This window comes from Rhopalosiphum maidis, chromosome 2, assembly GCF_003676215.2.
Source record: "Rhopalosiphum maidis isolate BTI-1 chromosome 2, ASM367621v3, whole genome shotgun sequence".
NCBI lineage: Eukaryota > Metazoa > Arthropoda > Insecta > Hemiptera > Aphididae > Rhopalosiphum > Rhopalosiphum maidis.
In genome coordinates, this window is record NC_040878.1 from 13,511,948 (window position 1) to 13,532,376 (window position 20,429).

The 20,429-nt window shown below is 24.7% G+C and overlaps 3 protein-coding genes across 3 annotated transcripts; 1 reads left to right on the forward strand and 2 right to left on the reverse strand.

Moving 5' to 3' along the window:
• Positions 1–517: 517 nt before the first annotated feature.
• Positions 518–2,035, reverse strand: LOC113552989 (ubiquitin-conjugating enzyme E2-17 kDa). The gene is made up of 4 exons (XM_026956076.1): positions 1,774–2,035; positions 1,593–1,673; positions 1,315–1,519; positions 518–882 (listed from the first exon to the last, which is right to left on the reverse strand). Exons 1-4 carry the CDS (start codon positions 1,815–1,817, stop codon positions 757–759), a joined length of 456 nt encoding a protein of 151 aa, XP_026811877.1. The 5' UTR covers positions 1,818–2,035; the 3' UTR covers positions 518–756.
• Positions 2,036–4,789: 2,754 nt separating this feature from the next.
• On the forward strand, positions 4,790–10,513 carry LOC113553089 (CD82 antigen-like). The gene is made up of 5 exons (XM_026956234.1): positions 4,790–5,109; positions 7,589–7,783; positions 7,855–8,028; positions 9,514–9,720; positions 10,059–10,513. Exons 1-5 carry the CDS (start codon positions 5,044–5,046, stop codon positions 10,209–10,211), a joined length of 795 nt encoding a protein of 264 aa, XP_026812035.1. The 5' UTR covers positions 4,790–5,043; the 3' UTR covers positions 10,212–10,513.
• Positions 10,514–13,204: 2,691 nt separating this feature from the next.
• Positions 13,205–15,885, reverse strand: LOC113553478 (protein abrupt-like). The gene is made up of 4 exons (XM_026956831.1): positions 15,068–15,885; positions 14,787–14,969; positions 14,299–14,445; positions 13,205–14,233 (listed from the first exon to the last, which is right to left on the reverse strand). The coding sequence occupies exons 1-4, from the start codon at positions 15,251–15,253 to the stop codon at positions 13,811–13,813; spliced, it is 939 nt and encodes a 312-aa protein (XP_026812632.1). The 5' UTR covers positions 15,254–15,885; the 3' UTR covers positions 13,205–13,810.
• Between the last annotated feature and the right edge of the window lie 4,544 nt (positions 15,886–20,429).

Below are 20,429 nucleotides of genomic sequence, written 5' to 3' on the forward strand. Positions count from 1 at the left end.
TGTTAAGTACTTTTACTTTCCAAGGAAGGTTTACCCCACAATTTGAGAAACGCTGCTCTATGATATAACTACAATAACCTATGGGCGGTTTTTCTGGGACTATGAAATAGTAAATTTGCTGTAGTGCAAACAAATATTAATATTAAATAGATATATGAAATTATCTTAAAGATTTATACCTAACCACAAATTATGTTATTGCAATTCTTATTGTTTTCAAAACTTTGGAATATAAGATAGTATTTAAATAAATATGGCTTATAATTCTAAAAATTAAAAATCAATATGATCACTGATAAGTTATGTGTTAATAATCATTATTTTTAATATATCACTCAGTGAGTTGGTTCTCAATTAACAAAAAAATGTGAACTACTTGAATATAATTTTAAATAACACTGAAATATATACACTTAATTATACTTACAGTTCTATAAAGACTAGACATCAATAGGTAGAATTGTGGAACTAATAATTTAGCTCATTTTATTAAATATTTCTAATTGATTTAATTATTTCAAACATGTTAAATCATTTTATTTTTAAATTATATTATACATTTATAATGTTAGTTTTAAGCCACAAAATATAACAATGGTTTACCAAATAAAAGAAAAATGAAATTCATAAAATAAAAATATTGAATTTTGGAAATGTAAATACATATTTTACATAAACATATATATAAATATATTTATTTTTCTTAATATTTGATAAATACTAAAGATGAAAATGTAAGCATTTAAAAAAAAAAAATTAATCAATGAAACTCTGTTCTACACACGCCTTCACTCTTTTTTCATATTCACGTCGATTTTCCTTGTATAACTGAGCGGCCATTGAATTGGCTGGCGAATTTGGATTTGGATCACTAAGTAATGACTAAATAATAAAAATAATGTTGTAAAATAAAAAATGTGTTAATAAAATATCTACTTTATTAGACACCTTTACATAAAAATAATGGTTTAGGAATTAAAAATATTTAGGGATAGCGAAGAACCATTAACAAATGGATAAGAAATACTTATTTCAAATTTAATTAATAATAATAATAATAATAATATTAACGGTACCTGATGCTAAAAATAATTTTTGGTTAATTTATTATTATTAAATCAATCATGGTATTTCTTATCTTTTCTATACCAGACATAACTATAGACAATAATATAAAGCATGCAATTGTAAGATGTCTGTGTAAATTGTAAGATTAAAAACAATTTATTCATAACCATTAATCTATTAAACACAAAGGGGCCCAATAAAGTAGAAGTACTTATTTAAAATTATATTTATTTTTTTAGTAAGTACTTGAATTGAAGTTAGTATGGCAGATACATCATATGTAGGGCTCCATCTATTTTGTAATATGTCTAGACATATACCACCATCAGCATATACATTTGGATGAAACATTTTTGATACAAATCTTACTGTTGGTGCTTTATTTGGATATTCTTCAGTGAACTCAATAGTTAATTTAAATGTACCATCTTCAAATGGTGTATCATGTGGCCTAAAAAAATGTTTAAACCATAGAATTTTTGTTTTTTGTCAACATTACAGTAAATATAGCTTCACAGCTTTACCCAAATATAACTGCATTCCAAATCATAATATTATTGTCAGTAGGTGCTCCACTTACACCAGTCGGTGGATCTTCCTGCAATCTAATATCAAGAGGTTTTAGTAACAAATAGGGACGTGATGTGTGAAAATAATATGATTATTTTTAGTCGTCTGATGATATGGTCGCAATCAAGTTTTTACCTTTTGAAATCTCTCATCAATCTTCTCCTAGCTGGCGTAGACATTGTTGGTAGATTTTTACGCACGAATGTACTATGATAAACAATCGATGATCAATGAAGAATAAAAAGAATAAACGGTAACGGTGACGACACTGTCAACTCCAAAAGTTCATTTTACGCAATCCTTTTGTCGTACTGTGTCTATTAAAATCGCTGCCGTTTTTTTCTCAACAAAAGTTATAAGACTTGGAAACGACCCAAGGTTGTTATTGTCATCTTCGCGACTTCGCACCCGTACTTATCATAAATCGGAGACTAACTACTACAGTGCTGCAAACTTACTGTAGTCCAACAAGCTGAGAGTGATCCATCCATACAAATGCCACGAATCCACGACAGCGATAGCAGCGTTGGAAGAATTAATGCAATTCACTAAAAAGTAAAAACTAATATTACACTTTAAAATCTAAGCCCTAAAGAGTAAGGATTAGATATTAAAATCACGATTTATACTATTTAACTACTACAATTTTTGTTATGTATCTAACCTTAAGAATATTCAATAGCTTTACTACCGTATTCTAATTATTCTAATTGTCTTATATTACCTATAATATTATACAATCTAAAATAGTACCTATTTAATTATTAAATATACTATACTTATTACACTTTTGGAGTATAAAAAGAAATAGAAAATATTATACATGTGTTATGGAGGTGATTATTATACCAGAGATTCAAATTTAATTTAATTTTAATTATTTAGCTTCATGCACGGATTAAGATGATGTATATTTTATTGGCTCCATGCCCTTCGATTTCCTTTTTTTCAATCCTGAAAGAAGTGATCAATAATGTATTAATTTTTTAATGATATATATATATATATATATATTTAGAGAACGAAGTGGGGAATGTATTGATTTTACAATAATGTATGTTTTTTATTTTTATTTTTATGTCGGTCATCACGATTTGGAAATAATGCTTTGATTTTTGACTTCAGCCCCTCTTAGAAAAGGAAAATTCATTTAATTGATACTTTGGAGAGTCAACAGTCAAAAGTAAAATATTTTCAGTACCCAGTAGTTATCAAAAGCGTTAGGAAAAACCCTAAAAAAGTGATGGAAAACTGGAAAGTTTTACGCATAACCAGTTTTAGAAAAAATCGATTTTTTTATTTTTCTGTAACTCAAAAACAAAACATTATAAATACTTGAAATTTTCACCAAATGTTTATATTAACATTATCTATTTACGATTAAATTTTCAAAATATATTGACTTTTTTAAAGCTATTTATAGACAATTTAAATTTTCAATTTTTTTTAAGTTTTTTTTTTTGAAATGACTAAAAAAAAATTGGCTATCCAAAAATTTTTAAAATTTAATATAAATTTTATTATAAGTTAAACTTATTGTAGTAAAAAAAAAATCAAAAATCGTTAGTCACAATTTTTGTTTATAAGTATTTAAAGTTCAAATGTTTTCGTAAATATATCAAAATCGCGAAAATTTGCAAGGAATTTTAAAGTTGAAAATTCGTAAAATTTTTACGATCTATAACTAAGGTTCAAAAAACCTAGTTAGATACTTAATATTTTATCTAATATGTACCTTATAATACTAAATAAAATATTAACTATTTTCATAATCCATGTTCACAAAATGAACGATGGCTTTGGCCATCTGAAGATTTTCATTTGAAAACTTAAACTCTAAATTATTAATAATTGTTTTTTATGATTAAACAATTAACGAATCGAACACACAATGTCACTATAAATTATAATGGTGATAATACAATATAATATACATTTTATCATTGGCTATATTATTAACAAGTTAATAAATCAATGTATTTTATTAATCAGTATGCAAAATTATAAAAAAAGTAAATGATAATAAAATCTTAAAAAATAAAATTACATTGTTAAAACTATAGATATTTGAAATTACAAAGACGTGGAACTTGGGGGGTACTATAAGTCAAGTTGGGGTGCTTCAGCACCCTTGGAAACAGTTGGATTATTTTTCTTTCACAGAATCTTCATACACCACATAAATACTGGCATACTAAATAGTACGATAGTAACTTTTAAAACATTTCGTACCTACCTATCTAATAGTATTTTTAAATTATGACTTTATTTAATTTGTTTTTGATTTATATATTATACAATTTTTGTTTTTGGGTAAAAAAACTTAAAAATTGAATACAAGATTTCTCATAAATAGTTGTTTATACTGAAACCTATAAATTAAAAAAATTATAAAAGTTACAAGCATATTTTCTTTTTATAAATATTTGAAATTTAAATGAACAAAATTAGATAGTTAAATGGAGCAAATTATTTTAGTTAATAGGATGCAATTCAAAAATATTATTCGTAGAAACTTGAAACTCTTATGTTGGTAGATATAATTATATTATACTCTTAAGATATTTAGACTAATCTTAGTTAGGTATTGTCGGTATTGATATTTATACCACAAAGTGCCACGAACCTACTTCCCAAAGTTAATAAGTTGTCGTTTTTCGTATTCAATGATTTATCATGGTTTAAATTTAACATACACACCCACATTACAGAGTTTTACTCAATGACAATACACGCTTGGCACATACTGACACCATAGCCTACTTGTCCACTTTTTTAATTTAAATTTTTTAAACAACGTTTTTATAAAGAATTAGACAATAGTTAGTATAATTGAATTGGCGATTTAAAATAGTATAATGTTTCCTTTTAAAGTTTTAACTGTCTAAATTATATATATAATATATATATAAATGTTATAAATAACAATTAAGTCTTTGCAATATTGCAGTGGGAGTTTGGAATCTTATCTCTAAGTCCCCAAATACGATTTAACATGATATATCTTAAATCGTGGTCCTCAATAACCGTGGTTACATCATATTTGCATCTCTACAAACATCAAACGTTGATGATCACGTTATTAATATTATTATTGTTGTTGTTGTTGTGTTGATATTATGTTGTTGATGTTGTTGTGATCACAATCCTTATCACACTCCCGGAGAACTAGGTTTCTTATGACTATATTAGTGAATGGACCGATAAGATAAGATACTAGAACTAGATAGGCAGTTTGACGAGTAAACACTACACAGTGAACACTGACGACACAATCGACTCATGACCATTTATGGGAAGCTCGATGCTCAAAGCTGTCAATAGAGACTCCAACAAGTTAAACTTCGTCGTTGTTGTTTGTCGTTTCGGTTTTGAGTTGTGAACGATATCGTTTGAACGGGTGAGATGGCGTTGACCGGCTGTTATGCGTTCATGAAACACGTAGTTACCCTCCTAAATATTTTGTATTTGGTAAGTACCGATCGTCGTACCTAGAGATTTGACCGTCATGTCGCCATGTCGGACGGAACAGCGATGCTCGCTGGCCGCCAATATCGCACAAGTCGTGACTGTTACAGTATCAAAATTATTGCCATTCCAGTCGGAATATTTGTTTTCTTTATCGTGTTTACCGAAACGTTTAGAAGGATAATTTTATACTGTATACGGTCAATGGTTATTATTATTGTTTTAGTTTTTATTTTATTTTTTATCACGTTTTAAAAATAGTATTCAAGATGTTTTGTATACTATTAAATATTTGTCCATGCATACATTTTTGAAATTGTATTTTATACTTATATGAAATACCTATTTATTTTAGTTTTTAAAAAAATGTTTATGTACTAAAATCAAAGGTTAGGTTAGCTCTTTTATTTTTAACCTCTTAAAGTTAAGATAACAAAAATGAAATAACAGAAAAGTGTTGACATTTGTTGTATACTTGCATTAATGCTTTTTAAGAACATGTTAGAGTAACATATTATATTGACTCAATATCAAAATAGCACAACTCCTCTTTGTATTTTATTTTGTAGCCAAACTATTTTAATTAAATAGGCTTAAGCTCATAAAATGTTTGATATTTTACTAAAGAGGTATAAGTTCCAATATTTTTTTTAAATACAAAAATTAAATCACATTTGGATTATAGCTTTTGATTGTTATTCCTTTTTGATATCTGAGCAGTTCCATAATTATCAAGAAGTTTAAGTCTCCTTGCAATAATTCATGGGGTTATAACTGTATTGTAAATTGTTGTTGATTTTGTTTGTGAATAATAAGACATCTAAAGTGGATTTATAAATACATATCTTATTTTTCTAATTTCTATTTTAAATTGTTGTCATCTATTAATGAATTTAGTATGCGCATAACATACTTACGTTTTTATATCAGCTGTAAGCCTAGTAATGGAATTGGATTATCTGACATCATGATTTTGAAATGCTTCCAGTTTGGTAAAATATTATTATAATAATTTGGTAATATGAAATGATTATTTGGGTTATTTAGGTGATATAATAATTTAGTGGCACACAGATATTTTAAGTGCACATGCAGTTAATAAAAGTACACCCAACCTCTTAATTTTTTGATATGTATAAAAATGTTTTTGACAATTCTATTTACATAACATTTTAAGTTAAATATTATAATATATTTAATACCAGCCAGCTCTTATACTTTTTCTTTGGTATACTTTAACATAGTCACGTATATTATGTCATAAACCTTTTAAATTAACCTAGTGATTTCCAACTGACTGTAGCAACACAGAACTGGGCTGTGGACTCTAGCCAAAAGTCAAATTGTCAAAAAAAGTCAAATTTCATACTATACTATATATAATAATATAAACACCTATATTTCTGGTTAGTTAAGGTATAGTAATAATCCCATAATAAATGTTCCAATTATTTTTTGCTGTGTCTAGAACACCGGGCATCCGGTGTTCCAATATAAAACCGGACTCCCGGTGCTCTAATATAAAACTGGTCGCCTGATGTTCTAGACACAGCGATTTTCTTTTACCTGTATTTACTCTATTAAGCAGGGGCCTCAGTTATCTACAAAATTGGTGATCCACACATCTTAAAAACTTAAATGGTTGGGAACTACTGATCTACCATAGTATTAGATAGTGGTTATAAATTATGTATAATTCTTATTGTGCCGGTATGAATTTCTCTTCTTTTCAGGTTTAGTTTTTTATAATCAGTGGCAGTTATTCTTGTTGATTAAAATGGTTAGGTTAGTAAACATTTTTATAATTTTAAATTTGTGTAATTTATTTTTTTTACTTAGATGTTTTTAGCACAATGTTGACAAAGTTGCTATGTTGTCATGCAGAAAGAAACCAAGTAAAAAAAATATAGAGTTATACAAATAGGATTTAAGGTTTCTAACAAGAACAATATGAAGTTTTTTTTTTAGATTCTAGAACTACAGTGATCATTACCAGATTTAATAATTAAGTATATTTTTTAAAGAATAATCTATATGTGGAGTTCATTAAGTATATTTTTTTAGATCATTTTTGACAGTTTTTTTAATTTTCTTTCAGACTTGGTAAATAATTTTTTAAAACATTTCGTTAACTTAAGTTTAAAACTTAACTACTAATTTTAAAATGAAAACTTCTTAGTGATTTGGCTATAGTTTGTATTTTTTAGACAAAGATAAAATATGTTACCATGCTGATTGCCGACATCCTTTACAACACATATATTTCTTTATATTTAATTATTGAATTTCTATATTTGTACATCAAGGTTTTTAAGAAAAATATTATTCGCTAAAATATGAATAACGATTTTTAGTTGTATTTAAAATAATTTAAAAAAACCTTAACATTTATATTTATAAACTGTGATAAAATATTTTTTTAAAACAAATTGAGTTAATGTTGAAAATTAATAAAATTATATTTGTTATTATTTTATTTCAGTCTTGTGGCCTATTGTTAATGCTACTTGCAGTATGGATGTGGGTAGATCCAACATTTTCCTTAAGTATGGTACAAGATGAAGCCAGTTACTATACAGGTGTATATCTTATTCTATTCGTTGGAACATTACTACTAATCGTTGGATTTCTTGGTTGTGCAGCTGCAATAAGTGAATCTCAATGTTCACTCGTTCTTGTAATATATAAAATAAAAATGTTAATTGCTTAAAAATTTTATTTATAAATATAAATTGTTTTTTTTTACAGTATTTCTGTTTATTACTTGCTGTTCTTGTGGCTCAAATATCGGCTGCTGTATGGATGTATGCAAATAATGATAAGTTAGTAGAATTAGTTCGATATACTGTTAAAACAACTGTTCAATCAGAGTATGGCTCAATTGAAGGCCGCACAGAAACATTTGATGCTATCCAGAGTGGTGTAAGTATTAATAATTTAATAAATAATATTTAAGTTTTTTTTTTTTTAAATCATCCTTAATGATGCTTCCTTAGCCTCTAACAATTTTTTGTTTGTTTTATAACTGGGAGAGTTTTTATGCTCTATAATAGGTGTTGAGTATGTTTTGTCACTGTAATGGATATGTTAATTTTGAATTTAATGATAACTTAAATTATTACATACTGAAAGCTATTTTTAATAGAGACGGTGTATTAGATTTTCCTGTTTTTAAGAATATCTTATAATTTATCTATATTACTTGTAAGTAATTACTAATTACTATTAGGTATATGGTATGTTAAATTATTTTTTGCCAAAGACATTGAAAATATTATATTATCTATATATTATTGTTATTATTTTATTAACTTAAAAATTATATACCAAAACCAATATACAAATACAATTCATATCAATAGGATCATAGTATATATGGATCATAAATAGCTATAACTTGGTTTAAATATTTTACAAGTTTCTTTGTGTATAGATAATAATAAAAAATTTCTGTAACAAAAAAATAATTATGATTGTTATTTTTCATTTATGTTTAAAAAAAATAGTGCATAATATTAATTTTTAAACTTTTTATTTGTTCTAACAACTTATGAGGACCCTTGTATTAAATTTATAGACATTTCAATCAGATACAATTGTTTTTATCAACATTTGTTTTACAGAAAAAAAAAGTACAGTTTTAAATGTCTATAAATAGCCAAAATTAAAAACAAAATATTTTGTAAATGATATTTAAATGGTTTATTATCCTTAAGTGAAAATGTTAAGTTATTCTATATAATTCTATAGTTATTAATTTTTAAATTACAATTAAATATGTTATTTGACTTGGTCAAAAATTGGCGTTGCAAGTATTCTAATTTTTCAAAACCATTTAGTCTTGAGTATTTTAAACTCTTGACTTCCAAAGAACCAACAATATCCAAAACATTATCTATTTAAAACTATCCTCAATGTTTATGTTTGAAACATTTGAGACTGTTAAAAAATATAGTACATGTATGAGATATTGAATAAATAAAAAATATCCCATTATTGTAAATTTAATGCATTTATTTATCTCTCCACTGAATATTCAATTGAAATATTTATAATAATTTTAAATCAAAAAAAATATCACATTTCACAATTTAAATTATTTTAATTGATAAATTTATTATTTTTAATAATTCTGAATTTTATAAATTAAGTATGAAAAAATATCATATTTAAAGTAGTACAAACAATAGTTACATTATTGTATTTAAATATAAAAATATATTTATTAAAAGAAACAATTTGATGACAAATTAATTATGCTTGTTATAGAATAAGAATTAATTATTGTTTATAACATATATGATACAATTAAAAGAATCGGTGTATTTAATATAATATATTGATCTTTAAATGTGTGTGTCTTAATCTAATTATAAGTTTTTTTTAAATTTCAAATTTATGTTATAGTTTGAATGTTGTGGTGCATCAGGCCCATCTGATTGGGCTGGGAGCAAGTATAATAACCCACAGACTGAAAGTCTAGAGCTTGCAATAAGTTCTCCAGAACAATCATACAAAATTCCTGCTTCTTGTTGTAAAGGTGATCCTAAACAATGTTCAGATGCTCAAACAGCCGTAGCTTCGGGACCAATTTCTGAATTAATTTATTCTGAGGTATGATTAAGTTCATTGGTTTAATTTTTATTTAAAAATAAGCTAAAACATAATAGTAGGTATAAATTATGTATAGTATATGAAATAGTAAGTTAATCTATTAAAATTAGTTTTGTTTAGTATTTAAACTTACAGATTAATTTATGCTAATTAAAATTTACAAATTATGAAAATAATTTGATACTATTTCTTTTCATTTTTAATTATAAGAGAAAAATTCTATTAAATTAAACAGTTGTTACATTAAACAGTTTTTTCTTATATAACTATTTACTATTTCTTGATAGTAAATTATTTCTAATTTATAACTTGTTTGAAAAATAATTTATTATTTTCAGGGATGCACTGAGAAATTATTGTATACTTCACGGAAGAGTATGATCATATTCCTTGTATTACTGGTAGCAATTGGTTCAGTTGAATTTTTTGGTTTAGTTTTGGCATTAATATTATGTTGTGCTATAAGAGCAGTAAATACATACAAAAATTAAAATCTGAATTCAGTTGATCTAACCTAACTTATACAAAACACCTTTAAATGTATTCTAAAAATATAATTTGATACTAATTATAAATTATCGTCAATTTGATCAATTTGTCTATTGTTATTGCTTAATGATTCAGTGACTATCATTTGAATTAAAATAAGTAAATTGTTTTATCTTATTCAGACAATGTTCAGCCAACTTCTTATGTGTATATCTTTATATCACTGTATGTGTGTGCTTCATCTTTAAGTGTTCAAATTAAATTTAGTATCTTCTTTTTTTTAAATATTGTATCAACTATTTTTTTTACATCACAAACAAAACTAACAATTTGTAATGATAAGAAAAAATATAAATAGATATATAAATATTTATTTAATATAACAATTTTTAAAACTAATTGGTTGATTTAATTCAGTATTAATTACTCTTAGATCCACTATAATTCATTTTTTATTTAATTTTGGTTTATTAAAAATAATCTTGTCAAATTTTTATTTTATATATAATAGGTTAAAATATATATTATGTGTGTGTCATAATATTATTTAATTTGCTTAAATAATAACCCATGACTGTTATTATATAGAATTTTTTACTATGTGTTCTTGCGTTTTTTTATTATTTATTGTTATTATTTTTTTTTTTTATAGAAATTAGATATATTAATTTTACTTTTAATACATAATAAACTATTTATAAGTTATAGTCAAATTGTTCTATAATTTAAATTATATAATTTATTTTGTGTGCTTCAAAATACTAAACAATATAAATTGTAAAACAATTACAAAATGCCATCATAGTTTTTAAGAAGTCACTTTAGTCATGTAATTTTAAAATTGATCTATTTTTGCTAATTTGAGCTAATATTAGTTCCTAGTCTTAATGGTTATTCTTTTAATATTCCCCGTGTTAAACATATTGATCTGTTAATGATAGTAGTTGTAGTTTAAGTTGAATATGATATATATAACAAAAATATTTAACTATTTAATTTTACTTGCTTTATTTAATGAAAATTATTATTTTATTAAAACAATTAACTATATATTTAGTATTAACTATAACAACTGGTAAACATTGTTAATTTTTCTAATAAACTTAAAACTTATACTTAATATTATGTTGTCTGTTAAATTAAATTGAACAAAAATTTACTTTGTTCCATTTTATTCTTTTATATCTACAGGTTGGTTGCTACTTACACTGTAGAATTAACCTAAATTAAGGTATATCTCATGAATATTTTTTTTATTTTATTGATTGTGGATCAATAATATGGTATTTTGAAAAAGAAGAAATAAAAAAGACATATTTCATTAATCTTAGTTGGACATTTTTTTTTATCAAAATTTTAAAATTGTAACAACCATATTTTTTAGTAGATTCTATTAGATCTTTTTTTCCTGAAATTTTTGATTTACTAGTTGGGACATACGAACTTAAAATATACCATATATATATATTAGTTATTCACTTACCTATGTGTATGGGTAACATTAACTTGTTTTGTGGTTCAAGGATTTCTTTCTATAAAAGTGATTAAGGACAAAAGTGTTATGATGAGATTATAATGATGATGATGATGATGATGATGATGATGATGATGTTGTTGTTAATGATGATGGTGGTAAATTTAGGAATTATGTATTATCATATATGACTTATACCATGATGGATTATTTAAAAATAATTTTTTTTTGAAATTAAAAATGTTAATAAGATTTTCTTTTGTTCACTGTCGTTGTATAATAAATATACACAATACATTTCTCAATTTCAATTATGTCAAAATAAAATTAATTTTAATACTTTAAAATGTATATATCAATTTAAAAAGTAATTTATATAATTGAATAATTGTATTTATTTTACTTTATATTTATACAAATTTATTACCTATATAATTTACAACTTATAAAAGTAACTACAAAAAGGTTCAAAAATTGTATTTTCGAAACCATATTATATAATCAAGAAAAATACAACATAACATAATAAAAAGAATTTGAATTTAAAATTAATTAACAATATTATACATATATACAATATAAAATTACAATTTATTATATGACAAGTATTAACATTGATATATCTCATTTTGGTGCATATATGATATTTATTTACTAAATTCAAAATGAGATCAGTATAATATAACTGAAAGGTCAAAACCTTCTTGTGTACCAGTTGGCCACTCTATTACTGATCTTATTTTGAAAAGATTAAATGTATATATTACGGATTAAGTGCAAAAAGTAATTTAGGACAACTATATTTATGACTTTACTATTGATATTACTAGGTAATAGTTTAGTAGTTGTATTACTATATGATTAAATTAAGTTTAAAAGGCAGGTCAAAAATAAATTTTAATATAGTATAATAATGACATTAAACAAGCTTTAAACATGGTAGAATCTTTAAAGGGAATCCATTTTTGAAATAGTTGATTTTGATTTAAAGAATGGTATTTGTAAAATAAAAGTGTCAATATTCTAAATATATTGGTCATATATGTAATTCTAATCGTTATAAAAGCTTACTATATTTAAAATCAATAAAATAATAATAACCAAAAAATTAAAAAAATATATCAAGATTTTGCATATTAAATTAAGCAAATTTATTGAAAATTAATGTAATTATTATATAGCTGTATGATTGTATTTTATTTTTTGAATGATCATATTAGTTGCAAAATTATTTATCATATTTTCTGGACAAGTAACTAATTTAACATTCTGTAAATTTATTTCAATCCATAACATATACATAAATAATAAAAATACATACAAATGAAATATTAAATATTGACCATGGAGATATTAATTATAATATACTAATAAACTTTTGTTTCATTTAGTTCTATATAGCTGCAGTTAGTATTTGAATAAATTAAAAAAATGTTAAATCATTATAAAACCATAATTATGTAATATAATAAATTATAATTATAGAAGCTAATCATTAGGTTTTGTCTAGTAATCCAAATAAGGGTTATAAATGGTGATACATTTTAAATAAATTAGTAGCATTATCTATCTTTAGAAGACAATGATAAGTATCTAATAAAAAATATTTAAACATTCACTTTTAAATTGATTAAACTATGATATTAAAAGATTTAAATATTTTAATCTATTTGGATAACAAATATTAGCACCATATTTAATGGTTTTATAAATAAGATTAGATACAGGCTAAATATAATTCTTGGTTTGTATAGAAGATGTGTAGTATCTTGTAATACTTAATATAGAGATCATGAAATCAGGCACATAGCCAGAATTTTATTAAGGAGAATTGGGGGTTTTGATTCCAAATATTATTATAATACTTTAAAAAAATAAAAAAATGCATATCATGGAAAATGTTTGGGAGGATTTGGACCCTATAAACTCACTGAACATGTGCCTGTAAAAAATATCATATTTTTTAATAAAGAATAAATTATTTACATTTAATATAATTGCACATAAAAAGTCAATATTTAATTTACAATAAGACGCTTTAATTTGTGGCCTTTGATAATACTCAATAATAATACAATAACAACAATTATTAAAAAAAGTAAGTTTACATTTGTCATTTAGCTTTACTTAACGTGGATGTATACTTTGATCAAAACAAGTAGAACTTAACTGTTGAGAATTAGACTGCTCTTTGATTTGTAATCTTTGTTGGTTTTGATCAGATTGATAATGTAATGGAGTTGAAGTGTAAGGTGTACCTGGATCAGATGTATTTTGTACTTTGGATGGTAACATTTCATGAAAACTAATAAAATGCCGCCGTAGGTAAAGCTTATTTTTGAATGTTTTACCACATAAAGGACAAACAACACAACCAGGTTTATGAATTAATTCAATATGTTGTCTCAAATTAGATAAACTGCTATATTGACGACCACACTCTGGACATGGCCGTGGATCCAAAGAATGACACCTTTGTTTTTCAGGTTGTGTTGATGGAGTTGTTTCAGTAGATTGTTGCCAATAATTTGTTTCTATTTTTCTCCGTTTCTGTAATACAAAAACAAATAAATAAACATTAATTTTATTCACCTAATTAATTAATCATAACATACAATTATTTCATTTGGATTCACAAGTTGATTGAGTTGATCTAGTTGATTAGCAAATAATCCATCATCATGATTATCCATAGAATCAATAACATCATTTTTTGGCACATCTTGCTCTACATTTTCACATAAGGAAGGCAAAATTGAACTCTGAAACAAGTTTCATTATTTACTAATATACTACAGTTTGCACAAAATGATGTGTACCAATATATTATTCTGCTTAACTGTTCTAACTAACTATCCAATAATGTTTTTTTATACATCATACAGTATAGAATCATTTATTTAATAGTATTATTATTGTTTAAATATATTAAGAATATTTATGTTGATCAATGGTATTACATAGTTTAAGGAGTTAAAAAAAAAAATGAATACTTAAGGGGAATCATTTTATTGATCTTAAATTTAGTTGAGAGGAAATCTTACAATGTGAAGGTATGAAGTTATTAATTAAATATTGTCCAAACTTATATTTAAATACTAACTTCATTTTTATTGAATCCATTTTGAAATCCTTTTATGTTAAATGTCTTGGCTAATTTAAAGAACCTATCAACATTATTTTGATTTACAAGTACTTCTCCTAAATACATAAAGTCAACTAAAGTTTTCATGAGTTCATATTCCACGTTGTGCATAATAACTGTGACATGTTTTGATGGATTCATCTATAAGATAAATTTTTTTGATATTAATAATTATGATTATTAAAAAAAATTCAAACCATTTATTAAAACATTATGTAGGAAACAAACGTCAATTTTACCATGAGTATTTTTTTAAAATAAGGACTGCATGCTGATAAAATAACTTTGTGAGCTTTAATGAATTGATCATCGCAACATAGTGTGACATCAACGAATTGTTCGTCATTCCGTAGAGACACAAATTCATTTGTGAAATGGGATGAAAAATCATCCCAACGCATACTGTATTGTGTGGAAGTATTCATTATATGAACGGTAAATAAATGTACAAAATGAAGTATTTATCTAAAGAGCAGCACGGCAGTATTCTATCATTACACGTACGGCACTACAGCGGCTAGCGACTCTCAATGTTCCCGAAGGCCGAAATACTAACTATAACAACTATATTATATAGTACTATAACAGTCGTGTATGTATAATAGCGTACGATACGATTGAAACGAAATGTTATTTGAAGATAATTGATAATTCAAACTTATGATAGTTATTATCACTTCTGTATTATCAATCTAGCTGTTAATGACCGTAATAGCCGATAGGTACCGCGGAAGTTTAAAGACGATTGAGCTGGTTGTCTATAGCAGCAGCTGCAGACTTGTTATAGCCATGTAAACCACTGACTAAAATATTATAATAGCGTATATAGTGTATGTCGGATACGTAAACATTGTAAACAAACTCAGACCTGCCGTATTGCACTTACACATTGCCTAATGAAGTATAATATTGTTGCACCTAATCGCCCACTACAGCGCGTGAAAGATATGTTTCATCGTATTAACCATCTCATTTTTTTTATATATTATACACATAGGTAATTACTAATTAGAATTTAGAGTAATTAGACCAATTATTGTGTTGAACTTTTGAAATAACTTTTTACACTTATAATATAAATTTACATTTGTATATTAATAAATATGGTCGGTGTTTAATTATATTTGCGAATGAAAAGTGTAAATTAGGTACCGTAAAATGGGGTGAATTGCAACAATTTTTAAGTATTACCCAATTTTGAATTTTATTTAAAAATCAGACATTTATAGTACTAATAAGGAAAACACTTTTTTAGAATTCTTGATATCTTGTTTAACATTGTAACTTATATTAACTTTTTTTATTATATTTTTTTATATGACTTCGTTGCAATTAACCTCTTACTGGGGTGTATTGAAACATTGGTTTAAAAATCATGTTTTATTCATTTGAAACAATTCATGGGTGATTTGAAACACTAAATAATTTTTTAAATATAGTAAATTTTTCAAATTCATTGGTATAATTTTCAATTTTTTTCTGATTGTTTTAGACAACATAATAAGTATTGCAAGTATTAAAAAAAAAAATAAAAATATCACAAACAAAATTTTAGTTTTTAAATAAATTTAATTCTTATTATATCAAGTTGATAACTCTAAAATTGAATATTTGTCGACTATAATAAATAAAATATTTAAGCCTTGTTGCAATTCACTGGATTTTACGGTAAACTATTACCATAGACGTATAAAGATCTTTTTATGTCTATTATGACTAATATAGACTTAAAAATGGCTATGTTTTTTATTAAGATAAAATGAGAAAATAATTTTGTATATACCTACAAATGTACACACTGACAAATATTAATATGATATTATATTAATCTTAGTAACTTCCTAGGTATTAAATTTTAAATTATTGGAAATTTAACTGGTTTATGGAGATATCTTTTTTTTTATTATTATTTAGACAAAATATATTTACAATATATAATAGTATTGTGCTATTGTATATTTAGTTGTATATTTGAATAACCCTCAAATTTAAGAGGGTGGAGTTATTTTTAAAATTCAGGATTCAAGAAACCCTTACATCAGTGCCTTTTTATCAACGTGGTGGGTTACCTGGGATAGATTTTCTGGCTAAATTAGATGCTAGTGGATTTGTGTGGTTGATTTATTTGGTGTGGAATTTTTTGTATTACCTAGTTTTTAGATGTAATAGAAATTGTTTCGATTTTTAGGTCTTTATATAATGATAGGTTATAGGTTCTTAACGTACCAAGGCGCAGATGTTATACTAGACGAAGAGATACCTATAATAATTTATAATATTTTATTCAACTTGAGACACTTAATTTACACATCTCCGATTTTTGATAGGTCATATTTAATAACTTTAGCCCCATAGGTATATATAATAATGTAAAATAACACTATCAATATATTTTTACAGATTAAAACAAAGAAAAATTCTGTTGCGGATAAATTTTAATTTATAATAATATTGAGAATCATCAATCATCATAAAAAACTAAAACAATTTATATCTTATAGAGTAAATATTATATTATTTTTACTGTTTACGGTATTTATTGAAAGATGTTATGTATGTATTACATTTTGTGATAGGTTTATAAGTTGATATAATTGTAATATGGTATTGGTATACGACTATACATATACATTATTATAATAATCAAATACTAATGATATAATAAATGCATAATATGTAATATTTTCGAATTAACTTAGTAAAATAAATAATTTTAATAGCTATATAAAAATACATCAATTGGTGTTATATATACTGTTATAGGCTAATAGACCGTTACTATATACTTAAAATCGTTTTTCGTATACCTACAATGATATATTATTGAATTTAAATTTAACATATCTATATAAACAGTGATATATTCGATATTTCGATACCTAATGTACAGCAAAACGGTGCTCACCTTAGTCACTTATCTACCTTTTTTATTTTATAACAGTTGTTTTAGTCTATACAGTATAATAATATACTTATTAATTAAAACTAGAGTGATAATAAAAATAAATATGATGTAAATCATTTTACGGATGAAAAATGTGCCTTCGTACTAAAAGTATTAAAGTTAGGTAGTTTGTATTGTGCATAATTTTTGCAAGTAGGATATTTCTGGACAAGTTTTAATTATGGTTAGGACTTTGGGGAATAAAAAGAACCTCGAAGCCTAGGATTAATAGGATTATCAAGTAATTCAATAAGTCTTGAGGCATCGATTCAACTCTAAATCAGATTTCAAATTTAATTGAAAATAAATGTATTGCAACTAGCCGAAAGATAATTGAGTTTTAAGGTTTAACTTATAGGTTGATGATATTGAGACAAAAACCAGCAAGTCCGTTTTGTTTGTAGTCAGGTATCACTGACCTAAAATGATGAAAAGTTATAAGTTTATTAGGTTCTTTACTTTGGGTGATTTTAACAATTTTTAAGGATATATTAGAAGTATTACACTAGATGGTCAATCTAGCAAGGAGGTTTTTGAAATTGAGGCAATCATAGTGTGAGGATATCGTTTGAAAAATCTAGGAATTGTCAGGAAAATGAAGACGACAAAATAAAATGGTTGAATACATAATATTAATAAAAATATTAAATAATAGATAATAGAGGACCTAAAGTGATTGCCTCGCCGTAATAGATGGATAATTTAAAAATTGACGATGCTCACTAAAATTTATGATACAAATAGCAATTATAAAGAAATTAATTAACTTATTTTTAAATGAGTTAAGTTAATATGTTTTATTTTTATTTTTCTGTTTCATTATTTTTCAATGCAGTAAAAAAAAAAAAATGCTTATATTTTCACCTTAGGAAGTAGTTTATGATAGTAAATTTGATATAATTGGATATACTTCGAGTGTTGAAAGTAAAAATATCATACTCATTTTTAAAATAACTGGAAAAAAAATAAGGATAAATGGGAGTGTTTACTCAACACTAGTAATTTGACCAAATCGATTTGATTTTTTTGTTGTAATTCAAAAACAAATAACCATATATACTTTAAATCAAAATATTCACCAAATGTTAATACTATCAGTACCTACATTTTTCATAATATTTGGAATTGATAGAAATAAAAAAATAACAGTATAAGCACCATTAATGTTTCTACTGAAATCCGATAAATAAAAACAAGTGCAAGTATCTGCTACTTTACTAATAAATTGAATCAATTATTTTCATCAGTGTATTAGTGACTGCTTTACTGTCCACTTAAAATTAATCAGCATAACTTGAGCTAAATTACAGCAAATAATATTTAGAATGTAAAATTTGTTTTATTATTCTGCCATGTCATTGACAAACAGAATACAGATTACACAAATTGTAAGAAAAAAATCAGGTAACTTAACTTCTTCCTCATAAAAAGAACTACACTACATATTAAGAGGGCGTCACACCTGCGTGTGTTATCTGTCTTACAAGTACGTAACATAGTAAATTTACGCTCAGCAGATCACGTTTAGCTCCGTCAGTTTAAAAATTAAACTAAGTTAAGTTAGTTAAGTTTTTTTTATAGAGTGATCGATCTATCATGAAACTTGATGGTAAGAAAATTATCTGTTTGTATGTTGATTTTTTACGATAGTTCAATTTTTTAGCTAGTTATGCGTACATAACATAGCATAAATTAAAAATTCTCATAAATCACTTAAAAACTTAATAATCGTAAAAAACCAACATACAAACACAAATAATGTTTCTAATCTTCATGGTTATTACTTTACCAATCCAATGTAATTTGATCTACCAATTATATTGTTGAAATTTCGACAAAAATTATAAACATAATGATAATATTAATTATATTCACACACATAATTTAATAAAAGTATAATGAAAATAAATAAATTTTATTTTTACCCAATTCTGTTTAAAATATTTAAATATCAATCTACAATCGAGTAGTACAATGGTTTTATGTAGGATTAAAAATTTTCTACTGTATACTGTTTTTGAAACTATATTTCTTTTTAACCCGGATCATTTTCAAATAATAGACCCCACTAATAATACGAATAAAATACAAAATTTTATCTAAATTAATTGCTTAATCTAAAAATATAATGGCAAACACTTATTATATACAGCGGAACTTCATTTAACCATCATACTCAAAAACAAATATTAAATAAATGAAAATTATTTATTGTTATTGAAAATTTCGGCGATGCTAAAAATAGAATTCAATAATTTTTTCATACATCTGGTTAACCATCTATGTGATTTATTCATCAGCTTTAGTTCAGTGTCTAGTGGATAATCAAAATTCCACTGTATATAAATATATAACGGGAAGAGAACAAAATTTGTGTAAAGTCAATACTACCCATGCCTAATGGATAAAGTAAAAATATTATTTGTAAAATGTTTATTTTGTACGTTATCTACCATCTGCCTTTGAGTGAATAAAGTATTTTGATAGAATAAAATAAATAAATTCCCACCATGCAATGTTGGCAATACAATTAGATTCAAATAATCAGAAGTAGACAGAAGTCAGTGATCTACAGAATATACTTTTTGCAATTGTTTTTTGTATGTTCTGACTGAACCATTAATAGATATTTTAGATGTGTTGGTAACAAAAAAATC

What these genes read in the sequence shown, in the direction of transcription:
- LOC113553089 (XM_026956234.1), top strand. Translation starts at nt 5,044, where the DNA reads ATGGCGTTGACCGGCTGTTATGCGTTCATGAAACACGTAGTTACCCTC. An exon ending in TTGATGCTATCCAGAGTGGT is followed by an intron (nt 8,029 to 9,513) that starts GTAAGTATTAAT and finishes TTTATGTTATAG; the next exon opens with TTTGAATGTTGTGGTGCATC. An exon ending in CTGAATTAATTTATTCTGAG is followed by an intron (nt 9,721 to 10,058) that starts GTATGATTAAGT and finishes TATTATTTTCAG; the next exon opens with GGATGCACTGAGAAATTATT.
- LOC113553478 (XM_026956831.1), bottom strand. Translation starts at nt 15,253, where the DNA reads ATGAATACTTCCACACAATACAGTATGCGTTGGGATGATTTTTCATCC. An exon ending in ATTTTAAAAAAATACTCATG is followed by an intron (nt 14,970 to 15,067) that starts GTAAAATTGACG and finishes TTTATCTTATAG; the next exon opens with ATGAATCCATCAAAACATGT. An exon ending in ATGGATTCAATAAAAATGAA is followed by an intron (nt 14,446 to 14,786) that starts GTTAGTATTTAA and finishes AACTTGTTTCAG; the next exon opens with AGTTCAATTTTGCCTTCCTT.
- LOC113552989 (XM_026956076.1), bottom strand. Translation starts at nt 1,817, where the DNA reads ATGTCTACGCCAGCTAGGAGAAGATTGATGAGAGATTTCAAAAG. An exon ending in TGGAATGCAGTTATATTTGG is followed by an intron (nt 1,520 to 1,592) that starts GTAAAGCTGTGA and finishes ACATTTTTTTAG; the next exon opens with GCCACATGATACACCATTTG. An exon ending in CCATACTAACTTCAATTCAA is followed by an intron (nt 883 to 1,314) that starts GTACTTACTAAA and finishes TTTATTATTTAG; the next exon opens with TCATTACTTAGTGATCCAAA.